At 42.3% G+C, this 20,163-nt stretch overlaps 1 protein-coding gene across 1 annotated transcript; it reads left to right on the top strand.

Moving 5' to 3' along the window:
• Nucleotides 1-1,676: 1,676 nt before the first annotated feature.
• Nucleotides 1,677-10,466, top strand: exd1 (exonuclease 3'-5' domain containing 1). The gene is made up of 11 exons (XM_014210928.2): nucleotides 1,677-1,983; nucleotides 6,999-7,067; nucleotides 7,190-7,220; nucleotides 7,394-7,488; nucleotides 7,610-7,677; nucleotides 7,882-7,968; nucleotides 8,088-8,192; nucleotides 8,283-8,363; nucleotides 8,669-8,812; nucleotides 8,983-9,174; nucleotides 9,417-10,466. Exons 1-11 carry the CDS (start codon nucleotides 1,860-1,862, stop codon nucleotides 9,696-9,698), a joined length of 1,278 nt encoding a protein of 425 aa, XP_014066403.2. The 5' UTR covers nucleotides 1,677-1,859; the 3' UTR covers nucleotides 9,699-10,466.
• The last annotated feature ends 9,697 nt before the right edge of the window (nucleotides 10,467-20,163 follow it).

Genomic DNA, 20,163 nt, shown 5'->3' with positions numbered 1-20,163 from the left:
ATGTATATGCTGTATTCTATTCTCCTGTATCTTACTCTATGCCGCTCTGACATTGCTCGTCCATATATTTATATATTCTTAATTCCATTCCTTACTTAGATTTGTGTGTATTGTTGTGAAATTATTAGCTATTACTTGTTAGATATTACTGCACTGTTGGAGCTAGAAACACAAGCATTTAGCTACACCTGCAATAACATCTGCAAAACATGTGTATGTGACCAATAAAATTTTATTTGATTTGGAAGACTACACCATTGAAGACTACATACAGAACAGTTGTGCTATTGTATATGATTGGCAGTTCAAAAAAAAAAAAAAACGTTATTTTTTACTTCATACATTTTCCCTGAAACCCAAAAGTATTCCTTGAATTTTTAAAGAAAAAATGTCCAATTCACGCACTTATCAAGAGAACATCCCTGGTCATCCCTACTGCCTCTGATTTGGCGGATTCACTAAACACAAATTCCTTAGTTTGTAAATTATGTGCTGGAGTGTGCCTCTGGCTATCTGTCAATAAAGAATAACACATTTTGCAGTCTGGTTTGCTTAATATATTTGCTTAATATATTTGAAATTATTTATACTTTACTTTTGATACTTAAGTATATTTTAGAAAATCCATTTACTTTTGATACTTAAGTGTATTTAAAACCAAAATCATGCTATACTTTTACTCAAGTAGTATTTTACTGGGTGACTTTCAATTTTACTTAAGCCATTTTCTATGAAGGTATCTTTACTTTTTACTCAAGTCTGACAATTGAGTACTTTTTCCACCACTTCCTACACTAAAAGATCCCAACATGTCGAACAAACAAATTATCTGTCAGCATTTATAAAATTACACCGAAACTTCCTGTTTCCATCACAGCTGTGGTGATTTTTTATATTTTTACATACGATATGACTTTACTCACATAAAAACTGTGGATGGGAGCATGGTTATTGACAACAATCAATATTGAAAGGAGTATTTATTGTCAAGCATCCTGCAAGGTTGAGCTGACACAATAGGTGATGGCATGCACCTTAATTGTTTGTTTGTGGCCCCGATTAAACCAAAGAAGAAGGTTTCCTGATGATGCCTGACGACAGAGATAGAGCACTCTAGGGCCCAAAAGCCTGTTTTAGCATGAACAACTCCATTGAGGTCTTCACCATTTTTAAGTAGTCAACTAGTTGGGACTTCCTATGGGTTAAGGAAGGATCACATAATTCCATCGCCAGCCTTGGCATCATACCTGTTCAAACAACACACTATAGGTGGCAGTTTGGAAGAAAATGGACTACTTCAGAATGGTTTCCACTTGTTACCACAGCCACAAATTAAAAATTGGCTATATCGTAATGTGACGTTATGGTTATAAAATGAAGAAAAAAAATCGCTTTTTGGTCTTAATTTAAGGTTAGGCATAAGGTTAGCCGTGTGGCTAAGGTTAGGTTTAAATCATATATTAAGAAAATGCATTGTAAAAATACAGGTAGGCCGTCATTGTAAAATAACAATTTGTTCTTAACTGACTTGCCTAGTTAAATAAAATAAAAATAGGCGGGGTTTATAACTTTGTGGCTGTGGTAACTACATCTGCTCTCGCAGACTCCACATAGGACATGTACAATGTTGCGATCTCTACCTATCTTTATGTGACCGTATGGCCTGACCCCTCACACGCTCCACCCCTGGCCGTCAATCAATCACATTCACGTTGTTGATTCCTCGCACCTGCTTTGGTTAAGGCACATGTTGGTAAAAAAAAAAAAGTATCGACAGGGATTGATTCGCTGACATTAGCTTTAACTTTGCTTGATACATTGAACAACAAACATAGCAATTGTTGTCTAGAAAGATAACCATGGACGACTTTCAATTCATGGATAGCTTCAAGAGAAAGCGTATCAAATTGACCCTCAAGACTGCGACTTTCCTTGGAATTGTTCAGCGGATAAACGCCAATAAAACAGTGATTTTAGAGGACGGTAAGATATAAAATGAATGCACTGACGTACATTATCTTGATTTAACTATTTTTCAGTTTCACATGGTCATATTTTTTTGCAAAGAATCTCCACGGTATCTGATCACAATCAGCTCAGCTAGTTTGCTATGGTAGCTAACGTTTGTTAGCCAGCAGAGGCGGGTTTTTTCCAGAAAGATGTGCGCATGTGCTAGTTACTGACCTGGACCCGGTTTCCCAAAAGCATCTCCAAATAATGTATTTATAAAGCCATTTTTACATCAGCAGATGTCACAAAGTGCTTATACAGAACCCAGCCTAAAATCCCAAAGATGTAGAAGCACAGTGGCTAGGAAAAACTCCCTAGAAAGGCATGAACCTAGAGGGACCAGGCTCTGAAGGGTGACCAGTCCTCTTCTGGCTGTGCCTGGTGGAGAACCAGGCCGTTCTTCAAGATGTTCACACGTTCATAGATGACCAGCAGGGTCAAGTAATAATAACAGTGGTTATAGAGCAGTGGTCACCAACCTTTTTGGAGTTGATCATTTTCTGAGTCAAAATGCAAAACGAGATCCACTGCTCAGAATATTTTTTTTTACACGACTTAAAAAAACGTAAGCCTATCCAACATTAAGTAATTAAAAACGGTTCTGTAGAAAGTAGGTTATAGGTCCAATACATTATCACTGCATATTGGCTATGCCGTAATTGCCCAATGTTGTTCTTTTCAGACCTTTTTCAAAATGTTAGGTATATGATCACACTGGTAATATATAATTTGTTGTATTACTTGCAAGACATGGCTGAGTGAGCATAATTATATATAATATATTAGTTTTTTTTTTACTGGACTGACTTCCTGCATCTAATGGGAGGGATGGATAGTCCCTCCTCTCCCTCCCTCCACTGAGAAAAGGGGACGCAGTCTTCCAGCTGATGGCGAAACTTGTCATACTGCATTATTTCTGCCTCATGCACCAATTCATGTTACTCCTATGACCAGAGAAAGTAAAATATTCCTTGATGTTAAAAGACAAGATGCAAATAATAACGCTTATCGAAACACTTTGTTATACACCTTCATTGCAATGCTGGTTGTAGCATGAGTGGAAGTAGGGTGAATGTGCTTTTTATTGCTTATAAAACGGTTGAACAAAGTGTTGACAGTGCTGAATAACAACATGAACTTACTCATAAAAACAGCTGCTCTTTGCTGTATTTATTGAGTCTCACTAGTCATGGTTATAAAAGTGTTAATCTCACATTATTAACTTTGCTGTGCGTTCAAGGTTACTTTTTACAGTCTATGGCTTGAGGAAGGTCAGATCACTGTGTCTGCAGTTATTTAATTAGCCAGCAGTAGGCCAATAGGTGCACTTGATTTGCTCTCTGGGCCTGCCGGGTAGGCATAGTTTTACCTTCAGATACATAAAATGGGAACACTGCCTACCTGGCGCTAGGGCTGCTGAATCAAGTGCGCCTACCACCAACAGTGCGACACAAATAAAAACGAAATGGGAACGCAAGGCTTTATTTTATTTTTTTTACATAAATGTTTGGTGAAAGACTAGGAATGGCTTGGAGATCAACCAGTCGATCGAATCAAATTTTGTTCAAATCAAATGTTCAAATCAAATTTTATTTGTCAAATGCGCCTAATACAACAGGTGTAGACCTTACTGTGAAATTCTTACTTACAATCCCATAACTAACAATGCAGTTTTAAGAAAATGTTAAGTAAATAAACGAAAGGGGGGGGGGGGACACAATAAGATGTCAATAACGAGGCTATATACAGGGGGTACCGGTACCGAGTTATAGAGGATGCATCAGGTCAGCACCTCAGAAGTAAAATGTAAGTTGGCTTTTCATAGCCAAGCATTGAGGTCGAGACAGCAGGTGAGGTAGAGGGAGAGAGGGTCGAAACATTAGGTCCGGGACAAGTTAGCACGTCCGGTGAACAGATCAGGGTTCCATAGCCGCAGGCAGAACAGCAGAAACTGGATCAGCAGCACGATCAGGTGGACTGGGGACGGGGACAGACAGGAATCGTCAGGCCAGGTATTCCTGAGGCATGGTCCTAGGGCTCAGGTTCTCTGGGAGGGGAGAGAGATGGAAAATTAGAGGGAGCATATGTGTAACCTGATGTGTGCAATAATGTGCCAAATCGGTGATTTTAGAGCATTTAAAACATTTTTGGCATTAGAATAAGCCGCCTTAATATTTGCAGCCATAGATGGTAATGTCTCTATAGAAGCTGATCCATCAGTATTGTGAAATAATTTTAATGCCTCACAAGTCCTCAACTGGCAGCTTCATTAAATAGTACCCGCAAAACACCAGTCTCAACGTCAACAGTGAAGAGGCGAGTCCGGGATGCTGGCCTTCTAGACAGAGTTCTTCTGTCCAGTGTCTGTTCTTTTGCTCATCTTAATCTTTCTATTGGCCAGTCTGATGGCTTTTTCTTTGCAACTCTGCCTAGAAGGCCAGCATCCCAGAGTCGCTCTTCACTGTTGACGTTGAGATTGGTGTTTTGCAGGTACTATTTAACATTTTTTAAAAACATTTTTAGTCATTTAGCAGACGCTCTTATTTCATTAAAAAAGTTATCCATACTGGTCCCCGTGGGAATCAAACCCACAACCCTGGCGTTGCAAACACCATGCTCTACCAACTGAGCCACACGGGACATTTAATTAAGCTGCCAGTTGAGGACTTGTGAGGCGTCTGTTTCTCAAACTAGACACTCTAATGTACTTGTCCTCTTGCTCAGTTGTGCACCGGGGCCTCCCACTCCTCTTTCTATTCTGGTTAGAGCCAGTTTGTGTTCCGTGAAGGGAGTAGTACACAGCGTTGTACGGGATCTTCAGTTTCTTGGCAATTTCTCACATGGAATAGCCTTAATTTCTCAGAACAAGAATAGACTGACGAGTTTCAGAAGAAAGATCTTTGTTTCTGGCCATTTTGAGCCTGTAATCGATCCCACAAATGCTGATTCTCCAGATGCTCAACTAGTCTAAAGAAGGCCAGTTTTATTGCTTCTTTAATCAAAACAACAGTTTACCGCTGTGCTAATATAATTGCAAAAGGGTTTTCTAATGATGAATTAGCCTTTTAAGATGATAAACTTGGATTAGCTAACACATCGTGCCATTGGAACACCGGAGTGATGGCTGCTGATAATGGGCCTCTACGCCTACAGTTAAGTCAGAAGTTTACATACACCTTAGCCAAATACATTTAAACTCAGTTTTTCACAATTCCTGACATTTAATCCTAGTATAAAGTCCCTGTCTTAGGTCAGTTAGGATCACCACTTTATTTTAAGAATGTGAAATGTCAGAAATAGAGTGAATGATTTATTTCAGCTTTTATTTCATCACATTCCCAGTTGGGTCAGAAGTTTACATACACTCAATTAGTATTTGGTAGCATTGCCTTTAAATTGTTTAACTTGGGTCAAATGTTTCGGGTAGCCTTCCACAAGCTTCCCACAATAAGTTGGGTGAATTTTGACCCATTCCTCCTGACAGAGCTGGTGTAACTGAGTCAGGTTTGTAGGCCTCCTTGCTCGCACACGCTTTTTCAGTTCTGCCCACAATTTCTATAGGATTGAGGTCAGGGCTTTGATGGCCACTCCAACACCTTGACTATGTTGTCTTTAACCCATTTTGCCACAACTTTGGAATTATGCTTGGGGTCATTGTCCAATTTGGAAGACCCATTTGCGACCAAGCTTTAACTTCCTGACTGATGTTTTGAGATGTTGCTTCAATATATCCACATAATTTTCCTACCTCATGATGCTATCTATTTTGTGAAGTGCACCAGTCCCTCCTGCAGCAAAGCACCCCCACAACATGATGCTGCCACCCCGTGCTTCACGGTTGGGATGGTGTTCTTCGGCTTGCAAGCCTCTCCCTTTTTCCTCCAAACATAACGATGGTCATTATGGCCAAACAGTTCTATTTTTGTTTCATCAGACCAGAGGACATTTCTCCAAAAGTGCAATCTTTGTCCCCATTTGCAGTTGCAAACCGTAGTCTGGCTTTTTTATGGTGGTTTTGGAGCAGTGGCTTCTTCCTTGCGGAGCGGCCTTTCAGGTTATTTCGATATAGGACTCGTTTTACTGTGGATATAGATACTGTTGTACCTGTTTCCTCCAGCATCTTCACAGGGTCCTTTGCTGTTCTGGGATTGATTTGCACATTTCGCACCACAGTACATGCATCTCTTGGAGACAGAACGCGTCTCCTTCCTGAGCGGTATAATGGCTGCGTGGTCCCATGGTGTTTATACTTGTGTACTATTGTTCGTATATATGAACGTGGTACCTTCAGGCGTTTGGAAATTCCTCCCAAGGATGAACCAGACTTGTGGAGGTCTCCAATTTTTTTTTCTGAGTTCTTGGCTGATTTGATTTTCCAATGATGTTAAGCAGAGCCACTGAGTTTGAAGGTAGGCCTTGAAATGCATCCACAGGTACACCTCCAATTGACTCAAATGATGTCAATTAGCCTATTAGAAGCTTCTAAAGCCATGACATAATTTTCTGGAATTTTCCAAGCTGTTTAAAGGCACAGTCAACTTAACATATGTAAACTTCTGACCCACTGGAATTATGATACAGTGAAATAAATCTGTCTGTAAACAATTGTTGGAAAAATGACTTGTGTCATGCACAAAGTAGATGTCCTAACCGACTTGCCAAAACTATAGTTTGTTAACAAGAAATTTGTGGAGTGGTTGAAAAACGAGTTTTAATGACTCCAACTGTGAAAAAAGTGTATTTAAACTTCCGACTTAAACTGTATGTAGATATTCCATTAAAATTCATCCATTTCCAGCTGCAATGGTCATTTACAACATTAACAATGTCTACACTGTATTTCTGATCAATTTGATGTTATTTTAACAGACAATTTTTTGGGGGAAAATGTTTAAGTGACTCAACTTCTGAACAGTAGTGTAGCTAGCTTGTATTTGACTGTTGCATGAAGCTAGTAGTCTGCAATGTATGGGTTTAATCTTTTTCAGTTGTGGATGTCAAGAATGGAAGGAAATTCCCTGGAGTGAAACTATTCTTTGGACATGAAATTCTGAATGGTATGTAGCCTGAATCGTGCACTTTTATTTCTGTCATTATTACTAGCTAGCTTTACAAGTTGAATCTAATCGTCTCTGGTCTTCTGCTATGTATAACTATTAGTTACCCTTCTATCTTTCAGTGGAATTCCCAAATGTAACAAAGACTGACCGGTATGTCGGATATTTACATCATTAGTGAATGGATGAAAGATTATCTAACCATGGAATCATTCTTTGTATGCATCTGCCATATTTTACAATAGTTGACTTTGCTCACGGATAAATGAATGTGTCATTAGTATTGCATGCCATAATACCAAAAGACTGTCTGCTCTGTGGCTCAGAGACAACACCAGTGACCACAGACCTGAAGGTCACCTGACAGTGGCAGAGTTCCAGCCTTACAGGAAGAGTCTCATACTGAGGGAGTTGACCTCAGGTTAAATATTATATTGTACCCGTTTAGCTAATAGAAGCCATAGATTTGCATCATTAGCTTTTTTCATTAGTTGGTTTATATGATCTATGTAGTACTACAAATAGATATCCGCCATCCTCAGATGACGATGATGAGAGCCATGTCAACTTTGTGGTCATTGATGAGTTCCATGAGAAGTTTGGTCCTGCTGTGAGTACCTAACCCTCACAATCACTGTTTCATATCACCTAGCCCCTGGGTGTAAGCTTCACGTTACATAGCCTATTGGCATACAGACGTGGATGACATTTCTGAGGAAAATGAATCTAGTGTGAGCCTAAGGAGTTCTGTGTCCTGTCCTGTGGGTGTACGGATTGAACTCTAGCACCTTGCTTGGTCACGCTCTCCACCTAGATGATGCACATCCGGAAGCAGCAGGTGATCGGGATAGGAGCTGATGGGGTCGGGACGTTCCAGCACGAGAGACTCTGTTGGCTGCAGGTGAGGAAACAGACAGATCCTTCCTAGGCTTTTACACATGCCTGTTCTATTTCACACAATCTATTACTTTTCATCGTTGGACATGGTTCAGTTGTTCAAATTTCCAATCTTCTTTGTAGATTGCCACTAAGAACAAGGTGTACCTCTTTGACATCCTGTTGCTTGGAGCCCGGGCCTTCAAGAACGGCCTGTCCATGATCCTGGAAAATAACCACATATTAAAGGTGAGTAATTTAGATGGGAGAGTTTGACATATTATCTAATTTCACTTCCACCTCATGCAATTTCTGTCTGTATATATTTATGTTGTTCAGGTCACTCATGACTGCCGGAGCCTCGCCGGATGTCTGATGGCTCAGTTTGGAGTAAATCTCACCAACGTCTTTGACACGCAGGTACTATACTGTAGAGGGGAGGGTGTGGCTCAGTTGGTAGAGCATGGTGTTTGCAACGTGTTTGCAACGCCAGGGTTGTGGGTTCGATTCCCACGGGGGACCAGTACGGGGGGGAAAATTTTATGAAATGTATGCATTCTCTACTGTAAGTTGCTCTGGATAAGAGCGTCTGCTAAATGACTAAAATGTGAGTGTGCAGCCCAAATGTTGTTCTATGAATGATTTCTTACTTACCTGTAGGCATCATACCAGGTGTTGTTCTACCTGCCTTATCACAACAATGTAGTCATGTTATTTCTCCATAGGTGGCAGATATCCTGTGCTTCTACACAGAGACCGGTGGCTTCCTGCCAGACAGGGTCAGTACCCTACCGAAGGTGGTGAGCCTACATTTGAAGATGTCCTCGTCACAACTCTCCTCACTCAACATCAAGTCTCTGCTCACCAAGGTACAGAACCCTAAAGGAGGGGACATAGCACAGCATTATGGATGTGGTGTTTGTGTGTGTCTTTGCCTCAGTGGAACAGAGAGCTGTTGGAAGACTTGTATTTGTGTGTGTTAAAGGTTTAGGTGTGTCTGTACTAAACCTGTATCGGTGTGTCTGTACTAAACCTGTAGGAGGACAAAGAGGTGTGGTACGTGCGTCCCTGCCCTTTGTCCCTGCTGAAGGTCATGGCCCTGTCGGTGATCCACCTGCAGCCTCTGAGACTGGTGCTGCTGGATGCCCTCATGGCTGACTACACAGGCCTGGTGGACTCCTACCTCAGCGGCAGCCGAGAGGAACCTGTCCACATGCAGAACATCGGCTCGGTGAGCCACTGAGCTTCACACACACGACCCAACACAACCACCCAGATAAAGTATTTACATCCTCAAACATCCAGAGCCACTTACTCATTACTGTACGTTTGACAATGTTGAGAGAATATTTAGTGACATAAAAATGAATAGATCTCCATGGGAGTAATTATCTAAGATATAAATGTCTCTGTGTTGTGTTGAGATGATATAGAAGCTCATGGGCAGGTGTGTGTGTGTGTGTGTGTGTACAGAGCAGTGTTCTGGAGTTGCCCAGGGAGCTGCGGGAGTTGGAGCACACGCGTCAGAAGCGCCAGAAGTGGGCCGTCGACCGCTACCCTGTCACTGAGCAGGGCCTGCTGGAGCGCTCCAACCCCAGACCACTACCCTCATCACAGAATGGGCAGGGCCAGGACACAGCCACCCAAAGACAACCAGACCCTCCTGTCCCTTCAGCAGTGGCGCCTGTAGTCCCAGCACCAGGGCAGGGCCCAGCAGAGACACCCCGTCCCAGCAATACCCTCGGGGGCCTCTGACCTCCATGCTATGACCAGTGCCCTGACACAAGAGGCCCAGCAGAGCTACAGGAAACAGCCGTCTGGAGTCGTCAGCCCAGTGGCTCCATCAGGAGCGCCAGGACTCTTGGAGATAGTGATGGACACAATGGCAGGCAGAGGGAGGTCCCTGTTGAAAGACCCAACGCCACCCATCCTCCCTGTGTTCCCCTCCCTGGGAAGAGGCCTGGCTCTCTTTATACCAGCAGCCCAGGTCCCCAAGGAGAGCCCCGGAGCCCTGAAGACCCAGGCCCCAGTGGGGAGGGTAGAGGTGCCTGTCCCCCCAGGCCCAAGACCCAGCCCAGTACAGCCATCTGAAAACATCCCTGGTGCAGGGAGAGGCCTCATCCAGAAACCCCAAGGTCTCACCTCTCCTCTCAGTCTCTCCTTCAGTTCATTTAGAAAGAACCACCTATGATTGGGATTGGTTGGTTCAAAATTACTTTTGTACATTTCTATTCTACAAAGACCACTAGGTGGCGGTAAATTGTCAATTCTGTTTGCAATACAAATTGCACCAATGTTTGGGGGTGAAACTATATTGTTTTAGTTAACTGCTTTTCTATTTCAAATGTACAATATCAAATCATAATTGGATGAGTGATATTTAGAAAATTGTGTCCATGGTATCTGGTTAACCTGTTAACCTATACATTTGTTTATTTAAGGTTCTATTTTTAAATCTACTTAAATTGCTGTTCAGCACTTGTTCCTATACAAAGTTAAATTAACACCAGTTCAATACTATGATTTGTTGTGATTCTGTCTTTCTCTCTTTCTGGCCTGATATGCGTGAGTAATGGTACATTCTGAATCTGTGTTAAGTGCAGTCATTTCACTTGGTAATGAGGTCCTCGGCGTACAGGGAATATTCTGCCAGGCTACAGCCTGATCATGTCCAACTCATTCCTTTGGCAACAATACAGAACATAGTGTATCAATTCATACCAGCCCACACCTGGATGATGATCTGTGCAGCACCAGCAGAATTATAGTTCAGCCAAATGAAGCACATCAAGTCCAAATATTGTGGACATGAAAAACCTTTTATGATTCATTAATTTCAATGTTTCTTCTCAAAGTCCAATAGTCAGTTGTGTAAAACAACCGTTAACACAGAACAAAGTACCCAATATAGCTTAGGATGATCAATTTACTACATTTGGCTTCATGGTTGCTGTTAATTGAGGTGGAACGCAGGAAAGCATTGATGGATATGCTGTTAATGAAAGAAAAACATTGTTTCTGGAAGGTTGCTTTGATTACAGATGACTGCAAAACCATTAGAGCTGGCACAGCATGAATGCAGGATGTTGACATGAAATTGATATTGCCTGTCTGCAGCACTAATCACTCAAGAAGTTCAGATGCTGACGATCATAAGTACCCAACACCTGCCATGTTTTACACAGGAAAACAAAGCCATGTCTTATTAATCTACGGGCTTCCTGAATTAGGATCCTGCAATGCAGATATTACACACGTGTTCCACAGAGCCACTTTGAATTAATTTTCAAAGGTGCAGTTTGGGATCAACAGGATATTAAGACAAAAACAATGTGTTTAAACCGCAGCAGGGCGCGCGGTACAAATGGGGCCCACATTAATCACGTCTTATTGCCATGGTTATCTACGTATAGCAGCTTGGGCTCATGCCAGGTACCCTCATTGAAGGCATGAAACAGATAAAGTAGTCTTAATTAATTAGGAGGGAGCAGAGCACAAAGACCCATCTCTCTTAGCAACTGGCTCCTCAGCTTCTGCTAGGGACTGGATCGATAGTGAATGGCGGGCGTATTGATACAGTTACATATTGGGATATTATTTTTGACGATATATCGTATAGTTCTGACTCGCAATAGTTTTGCGCTACTTGGCTGTACCTGCACCAAAGCGGCAGTATTTTTCCTTCATAGCTTGTTCTCCATTTACTTTTTTTAAATAGGGAGCCAGTTTGTTTTCAGCAAATTCCATGACTGATCAAAACTTGTTTTTTCATGGCTCTCTTGTCCCTCTGCAGCAGACATATGGTGAGATCATGGATTATTATACTTCATCTCCTAGGCCTTTTAGAGCTTCTTTTAGATTTCAAATTGAAACAGTCATCTTGTTTCCAGTAATGTGACTGAAAATAGAATTCCAATCAATTTAGTCTTGAAACATTGACCAATGGCTCCTGCATTGTTTTCACGAGGCTGTATTCACTGTTGGGCTGTGTCAGTCAGTACATATGAAGTGTACTGTGTATGGTTGGCAGAAATCACATGGCTCAGTCCATTGTGTGCCATACTCTTCCAGTTCCTGAAACTGCACAGGACCAGTCTGTCATTGCCTTTGGTCATAAAACAGTCAACGTTCCCATTGTTTATCCATAATTTTCTATAATATATGATGAAGGGGTTGTCGATTTTCAGGGTCTGACTAAACACTGGTTCTAGTTGTTCAGTAGGCTATATCTCCCCAGTCTCTGTTTTGCTGACGTGAAGAAAGGGGTGCAGGAAGAGGGAGGTCTACCACAGGGCTGTAGACAGCTGGGACCGGTCATTGACGGGTAGAGAGGGACCCTTATTTTAGAGGACACTGCATTTCCTGTCTGTCACAATAATGCATTATGAGCTCCACTTCCTGTTTCTCAGGCCTGAGAGGAAGGAACAGGGCCCTAGTTACACGATAGTCATGGCTTCCTACCAGAAGGACAGTCGACTACACCTTGAACATCGCAGCAGGATGTGCGTGGTTATTTTTAGTGTTGGAAAGGTAGGACACAGACATAAACACAAACTTCAGAAATTCCAGCTGTGTTCAGTGGTTACTAGAAACTGTTGTTTCCATGTTGTGGCTCTTCTCCGGAGGAACGTGGAGGTCTACTGTTTGCTCATGGTGTCTACATTTCCTTCCACAGTTAAATAAACAACAATACAATTAATACAAACTCCTTCATTCAGTTACTGGATGCTTTATCCGTACTATAAACTTAATACCCAACCTTCAAAACCCCTCATCTTAATTACATGGGAATTGATTATATGTTCAACAGGAACAATGTCTGCTCCTCCATCTCACCATTCTATCTATACTTGTGGGACTATTATTGGTATACCATATTTCCCTAAGAACACATCCACTACAGACATTCACTGTTGTATTCACCGACTCAGGCAGGTTCATTGGATGAATGCCTCTGATCACAGAGGCATCGTGACACGACAACAGAACAGCATTATTAATTGCCGGGGCTTGTATCCCCTTTGTCACAGGACCCTAAACAACTGTTGTAACCCACTACTTTCTACTATATTACCACTGTCCTGGGGGGTCTCAATACCAGAAACAATGAGGTGTCGTATTTAAAATGGGTCAATGTTCCTAGGCAACCACCATCCCTCTTGACTATTGTTAGGTTACAGATTGGTTCATAATTAATAGGACTTCATGAATTATTAACCATAGAGGGGGGGATGAATTGTCCCACCCTCTCCTTTTCTACTCCTTTTTCTAGAACTATCATTCAGTTTGTTGGTTTGCTCCAGCACATCTTGGCCAAAACCATCATTAATATTCACACTTGAGTTGAGCGCTCGCCTGGGCAAGCGCTTATCTTGCCCACAGCTTGCCGGTCATTAAGCTGATTGAGCAGAAAGGAGAGAGGAGCAGAGAACAGTGTTCGGGTCATTGACTTAATCATGTCTCCCCCTGTGTGTGTGCACTCTTCACATCTGCCCCCCCGACAGGTCTTGATCATCAGTTCTGGGTGGTTGTGGCTCCACAAGTGAACACTTCTCTGCTGTTAGGTGTGATGACTGGCATAAGGTGTCAGCGAGAGCTTTGCTGTTGGCAGCCATCCGTACTCCCCTGGGTGTCTGTGGTTTTGCCTGTGTAGCAGAGTCAGTCAGAGGTGGGTGATTTAATTGCTCTGTAGTGTTGGGGAGTTTTGATTAGTCAGTCTTACCTGAGCACTGAGGCAGGTAGGTGGGGATGAGCATTAGCTGCCACTTCTGGTCAAATGTGAAAAAAATATAACTAATAGTCTGTACTTTATTATCCTTGTCCACAGGGACAAACGCATCATCAATCATCAGCTTCTACAGTATTTCACACCTTCCATCTGCTTGTATAATACACTACTCTGTTATCATAAGATCCCTTTCATTCATCTTACATATATAGTCCCTCTCTTTCGCTCCCCTTTTCTCGCTCTAGAGTTATACGATTAGCTCCCATTGTGCAGCACTGGTCATATTCAACAGAGGAATGAATAGTTAATGTGAGAACAGCCAAGCTTCTCAGATGGCCACTCGGGTAGGGCAAAAATGAAAACAAAACACTGCATTAATATTTCAGTATGCTCTACTGAAGATCTGCTGAGGTATCCCTGTGGTCACTAGTCAGGCTCCACCAGGACATGAGGAGAGCTGTGACCAAACCTAATGATCAGCCTTCAGATGTAAGGGCCTTTGAGTTTATAGGCCCTATACATAATGCTGATTGTACATCATGCCTAGGGCCTTGAATGTATTATATCTGCAGTGATCTCTCCCTCTCCTCTCCTGTGTAAACAGGGAGGCAGCAGGCTGGAGACTAAGCTGTCTGGGGCCTTTGGCGGACTCTCTCTCTCTCTCTCCACCAGAAGCCCATGCCATATTGTGACCTTCAGCCAGAGCAGACTGAATCATCGACAGTGGGAACAGATTGAGTGAGCAGATGAGCCGTGTGTAGCCGGGCAGAGGGCAGGCCTGCGGAGTAGTACTCAAATACCCCTGTGCCAATCTGTACAACTGGCATCCAATGGACTGTTTCGCACCCAGGCCTTTAACCCCCTAAGGTTGATGTCTGTGCCCCCACGAAAATCTAATTAGTATAATACAAAAAATCCCAATAAAAATCAGTCAGTTTAAGCTAGAGATATGTTTTGTTGCATTGGATGTGTCAATCCACCATATCCGCCTATGTCTCACTTCCGCATCTCCGGTGAAAGATAACGGATCTAGTGGAGTTTATCAGTCCATGAAACATCACTACAAATGTCTTCTCACAAAACCGTATATAGCGTCTTAACGCTTTGGCCTACAAACATGATGGTGTTCTCCGTTGTGCTCCTCAACCTCCACAAGTGTCAGGAGACTCGTCTGAAGTCGGTACAGCTGATCTGCCAACTTCTGTCTGTAGCGTCCGAACCGTTTGGACTACACACTAAAATGACCCCTCTGTGCAAAGGTGAGACTCACAAACATTTGCTCTAGGACGCCCACAGGCCTCACAAGACTCCAACTGGCACACCTGTCCACCATGACCAGTTGAAAAAATGAATGGAAGTACAGTGCCAGTCAAAAGTTTGGACCTACCCACTCATTCTAGGGTTTTTCTTTATTTTTACTATTTTCTACATCGTAGAATAATAGTGAAGACATCAGTCTATGATAAGACACTTATGAAATCATGTAGTAACCATACAAGTGTTAAACAAATCAAAATATTTTAATTTACAGGTGTGCCTTTGAAGAATCTAAAATATTAAATATATTTTCATTTGTTTAACACTTTTTTGGTTACTACATGATTTGATATGTGTTCATAGTTCTGATGTCTTCACTATTATTATACAATGTAGAACATAGTTAAAATAAAGAAAAACCCTTGAATGAGTAAGTGTATCCAAACTTTTGACTCGTACTGTATATATCAGGGCTGGGCAACTCCAGCCCTGGGGGCCTGATGGGTGTCACATGTTTTCTCCATCCCAAGCAAACACAGCTGATTAATCAAATTTCATTCTAAACTGAAGATCATGACGAGGTGATTATTGGAGTCAGCTGGGGCTGGGGCAAAACTGTGACACCAATCAGGCCCTTGAGGACTGGAATTGGCCACCCATGGCATATATAGAGACTGTTTAATGCCAAAAATATGGGTCTAAATATATGTTATTTCATATATCTCTCAGATATAGGAGAGACACTTCAGAATAAACTTCCATTTGATTTGTTTTTATCTGTTGTTCAATGTGTTTGTATGAGCTAATAGCAGTAAGACCGAAAAAAATGTTTCATCAATATAATGTTTTTATATATTTTTTTGATACTTCAATGGGTCTTAAAATTCTAAATGAAATAGCTAAATGATCCTTGGTATGACAATGGCCATGTTCTGTTATAATCTCCACCCGGCACAGCCAAAAGAGGACTGGCCACCCCTCATAGCCTGGTTCCTCTCTAGGTTTCTTCCTAGGTTCCGGCATTTCTAGGGAGTTTTTCCTAGCCACCGTGCTTCCACACCTGCATTGCTTGCTGTTTGGGGTTTTAGGCTGGGTTTCTGTACATCACTTTGTGACATCAGCTGATGTAAGAAGGACTTTATAAATACATTTGATTGATTGATTGATTATGACCTTAAAATTCCATATAGTTACCCCCCAACCCAATTGAACACTTATGGGAGATTCTGGAGCGGTGCTTGAGACAGCATTCTCCACCACCATCAACAAAACAACAAATTATGGAATTTCTTGTGGAAGAATGGTGTTGCTTGCATCCCTCCAATAGAGTTCCAGACACTTGTCGATTCTATACCAAGACACACGGAAGCTGTTCTGATGGCTTGTGGTGGCCCAGTGTGGTATAAAATGTCTTTATCACTTTATGTTGGTGTTTCCTTTATTTTGGCAGTTACCTGTATGTACATGGGGAGAGGTGGCTCTTGCGTTAGGGGGCGTGAGAGGAACCAACCATGTCTGTCAGCCTGTCTGCTATGTAGGGCTGGAGCGTTTCACTTGACCTTGATGATGGACCCCATGGCATGGCACCAGGAAACTCTACGCCCAGCACTGGAGGACAAGTGGTAGCCTTCCCATCCCAACCTGAGCCCAGGGTAGAGGCCAAGGACACAGTGGGACGTCAACAGAGAAGATCTAGAACAATCAGAATGCCAGCTGAACGTTTCCGATGCATTTTGGACTTGAGTTTACCAACTGCTGACTAACTGGCCTCATTGCAGTCCCTTTGGTTCAAAGCCTTGTTCTTAACCAGGGGGATAATGACAAAACAAATAGGACATTAATTATTCACAAATATGAACATGGACATGTGTCAAAGAGATTCATGATAATGAATGGATCCTCTACTTGATGTTCCACAGATAAGAGATATACTGTATCTCCAATTGTACAGCAGACACTGACAGCACACAATAGAATGTGCCCGTGCAGAAATCTTCTCAACATCAATGAAGATGCAAAGGCACATTACTCAGTGAGGTTTCTTGCCTTGCTGGCTCTGGGAGGCTTAGCGGCTTTGAGGAAAGGGCGGTGCTGGTCAACAGAAGAAAATGTGTTTATTCACCAGAATTTCTGGTAATTAGTCATCTGTATATTGGCACCATCATCTGTCACAAATGTTTTTGATAAAACAAAGGTGGGAGATTGTGGGGGAGGGTTGATTATAGCCTCAGGGAAGGCTTGGGGTGGAAGAAGGCTCCCTGTGGCTGGCTGAATTAGTGCCTGCTGGTTTGGCCTGGCAGCTGTGCTCTGGTCCTGGCACACTGACAGCCTGCTTGGCAGGATGATGCCATGTTGTCAGGGCCAACCTGCAGACTATCTGGGAGGTGCCAACGCCAGGCACACCAAACTCAAACTCCTCCAGTCCCTCCATCAGGCTTTGTCTCCAAACCTACTCACCATTCTCTCTACTTGTTATGGGAATATTATTGGATTAGTGGTGGATTAAGTTTGGCAATTAAAAGGGCAAATTTGATTGATCTCATGTGGGACAATGTAAATGCCACTTTAAGCCTAGCTGACATTCAGCAGTAATGAAAAATGTCACCATATATTATTCTTCACACTGCATGAATTTGTTCCTGGACAGTCTGGTGCTAAGACATGACAATAAGTTATGCTCTATCAGCCACACCACATACAGCTGAACTTAATGAACATACATGTCCTTATGATTCAATTCAATTACGTTTAATTCAAATACATTTTAGAGGCTCTCGTTTATTAGGAATTCTTAACAAAAGCTCTGAATGGGAAATCAAATCTGATGCAGAAAGGAATGCCATCTGTTTTAACACTAGCATTACAACCTCTGTACCTACTGTTTCATTAGAGAGAAATTAAAGAATGGAAAATGATCCTTTTAGGATTAAAGATTGGCAGGATGAAAGTATTTGTACAGAGTAGCCTAATATGGTCTAATGGTTCAGCGGAAAACACTAATCAATCATTTTGATAGAGCCTTATTGGTATTAGTTGACACTTAACAAATGTAATTGATTAGGGATAGTTTGTTGAGCTTCTGTAGTTGCTGTAAAATAATGTTTTCCTCGTCATTGGGATGCACAAACACGCAACAAAGTTACTGTGTACAGTAGTGACACAAGTGTCTTCCTGTGTCCGCTGAGTGGCCCCTAGAGGTGTCTGATTGAGTCTTTGACCCTCTGCGTGTAAAAGGTGTCAGCCGTGGGGTTTGGGTGGGCCTGGCAGACAGGCAGGCTGGCTCGCTGTACTGTTGGCCCAGATGCAGGAGCTCCTGTCCAGGGATGGCACTGAGATATCAGCAGGGCACAAACGCACCAGCTGCTATCTCCCCGTCACAGACAGCTGTATCTGAATATTCATATAAAGCACAGATTAATGTGTGTTTGTTTGGCCCCACCTGGTGTGCCTTCAAACAGGCCTGCGGACGCTGTATGTGGCTGCCCAGTACCAGAGCAGACATCCATAGTACACCACATACTGCACGGGCACCGCACCCGTGGATGTCTTCAGATCCACCCATAACACCAGTAAGACAGAGGGACAGCTACTGTGGTGTCGGAAGAACCAGGATGAAACCTCGAACAAACAAGTATCAGTGTCCAACTGTCCATAACAAGCACTGGCACAGTTAGAGTGGTAGTTCATCAGCTGAAAGCTACAGTTGAAGTTGGAAGTTTCCATACACTTAGGTTGGAGTAATTAAAACTTGTTTTTCAACCACTCCACAAATTTCTTGTTAACAAACTATAGTTTTGGCAAGACGGTTAGGACATCTACTTTGTGCATGACCCAAGTAATGTTTCCAACAACTGTTTACAGACAGATTATTTCACTTATAATTCACTGTATCACAATTCCAGTGGGTCAGAAGTTTACATACATTAAGTTGACTGTGCCATTAAACAGCTTGGAAAATTCCATAAAATGATGTCATGGCATCATGAGAAAATCAAAAGAAATCAGCCAAGACCTCAGAAAACAAATTGTAGACCTTGGTTCATCCTTGAGAGCAATTTCCAAATGCCTGAAGGTACCGCATTCATATGTACAAGCAATAGTACGCAAGTATAAACACCATGGGACCACACAGCCATCATACCGCTCAGGAAGGAGACGCCTTCTGTCTCCTAGAGATGAATGTACTTTGGTGCAAAAAGTGCTAATCAATCCCAGAACAGCAAAGGTCCTTGTGAAGACGCCGGAGGAAATGGGTACAAAAGTATCCAAATCCACAGTAAAACGAGTCCTATATCGACATAACCTGAAAGGCTGCTCAGCAAGGTAGAAGCCACTGCTCCAAAACCACATAAAAAAAGCCAGACTACGGTTCGCATCTGCAAATGGGGACAAAGATTGTACTTTTTGGAGAAATGTCCTCTAGTCTGATGAAACAAAAATAGAACAGTTTGGCCATAATGACCATCGTTATGTTTGGAGGAAAAAGGAGGATGCTTGCAAGCCGAAGAACACTATCCCAACCGTGAATCACAGGGGTGGCAGCATCATGTTGTGGGGGTGCTTTGCTGCAGGAGGGACTGGTGCACTTCACAAAATAGATGGCATCATGAGGTAGGAAAATTATGTGGATATATTGAAGCAACATCTCAAGAGATCAGTCAGGAAGTTAAAGCTTGGTCGCAAATGGGTCTTCCAAATGGACAATGACCCCAAGCATAATTCCAAAGTTGTGGCAAAATGGCTTAAGGACAAAAAAGTCAAGGTATTGGAGTGGCCATCACAAACCCTGACCTAAATCCCATAGAAAATTTGTGGGCAGAACTGAAAAAGCATGTGCGAGCAAGGAGGCCTACAAACCTGACTCAGTTACACCAGCTCTGTCAGGAGGAATGGGTCAAAATTCACCCAACTTATTGTGGGAAGCTTGTAGAAGGCTACCTGAAACGTTTTACCCAAGTTAAACAATTTGAAGGCAATGCTACCAAATACTAATTGAGTGTATGTAAACTTCTGACCCACTGGTAATGTGATGAAAGAAATAAAAGCTGAAATAAATCGTTCTCTCTACTCTTATTCTGCCATTTCACATTCTTAAAATAAAGTGGTGATCCTAACTGACCCAAGACAGGGAATTTTTACTAGGATTAAATGTCAGGAATTGTGGAAAACTGAATTTAAGTATATTTGGCTAAGGTGTATGTAAACCTCTGACTTCAACTGTATGTACAGTACCCC

The sequence above is a fragment of the Salmo salar genome, chromosome ssa09 (genome assembly GCF_905237065.1).
Source record: "Salmo salar chromosome ssa09, Ssal_v3.1, whole genome shotgun sequence".
NCBI classification, from domain to species: Eukaryota; Metazoa; Chordata; class Actinopteri; order Salmoniformes; family Salmonidae; genus Salmo; species Salmo salar.
This window is presented reverse-complemented; position numbering and strand designations above follow the sequence as displayed.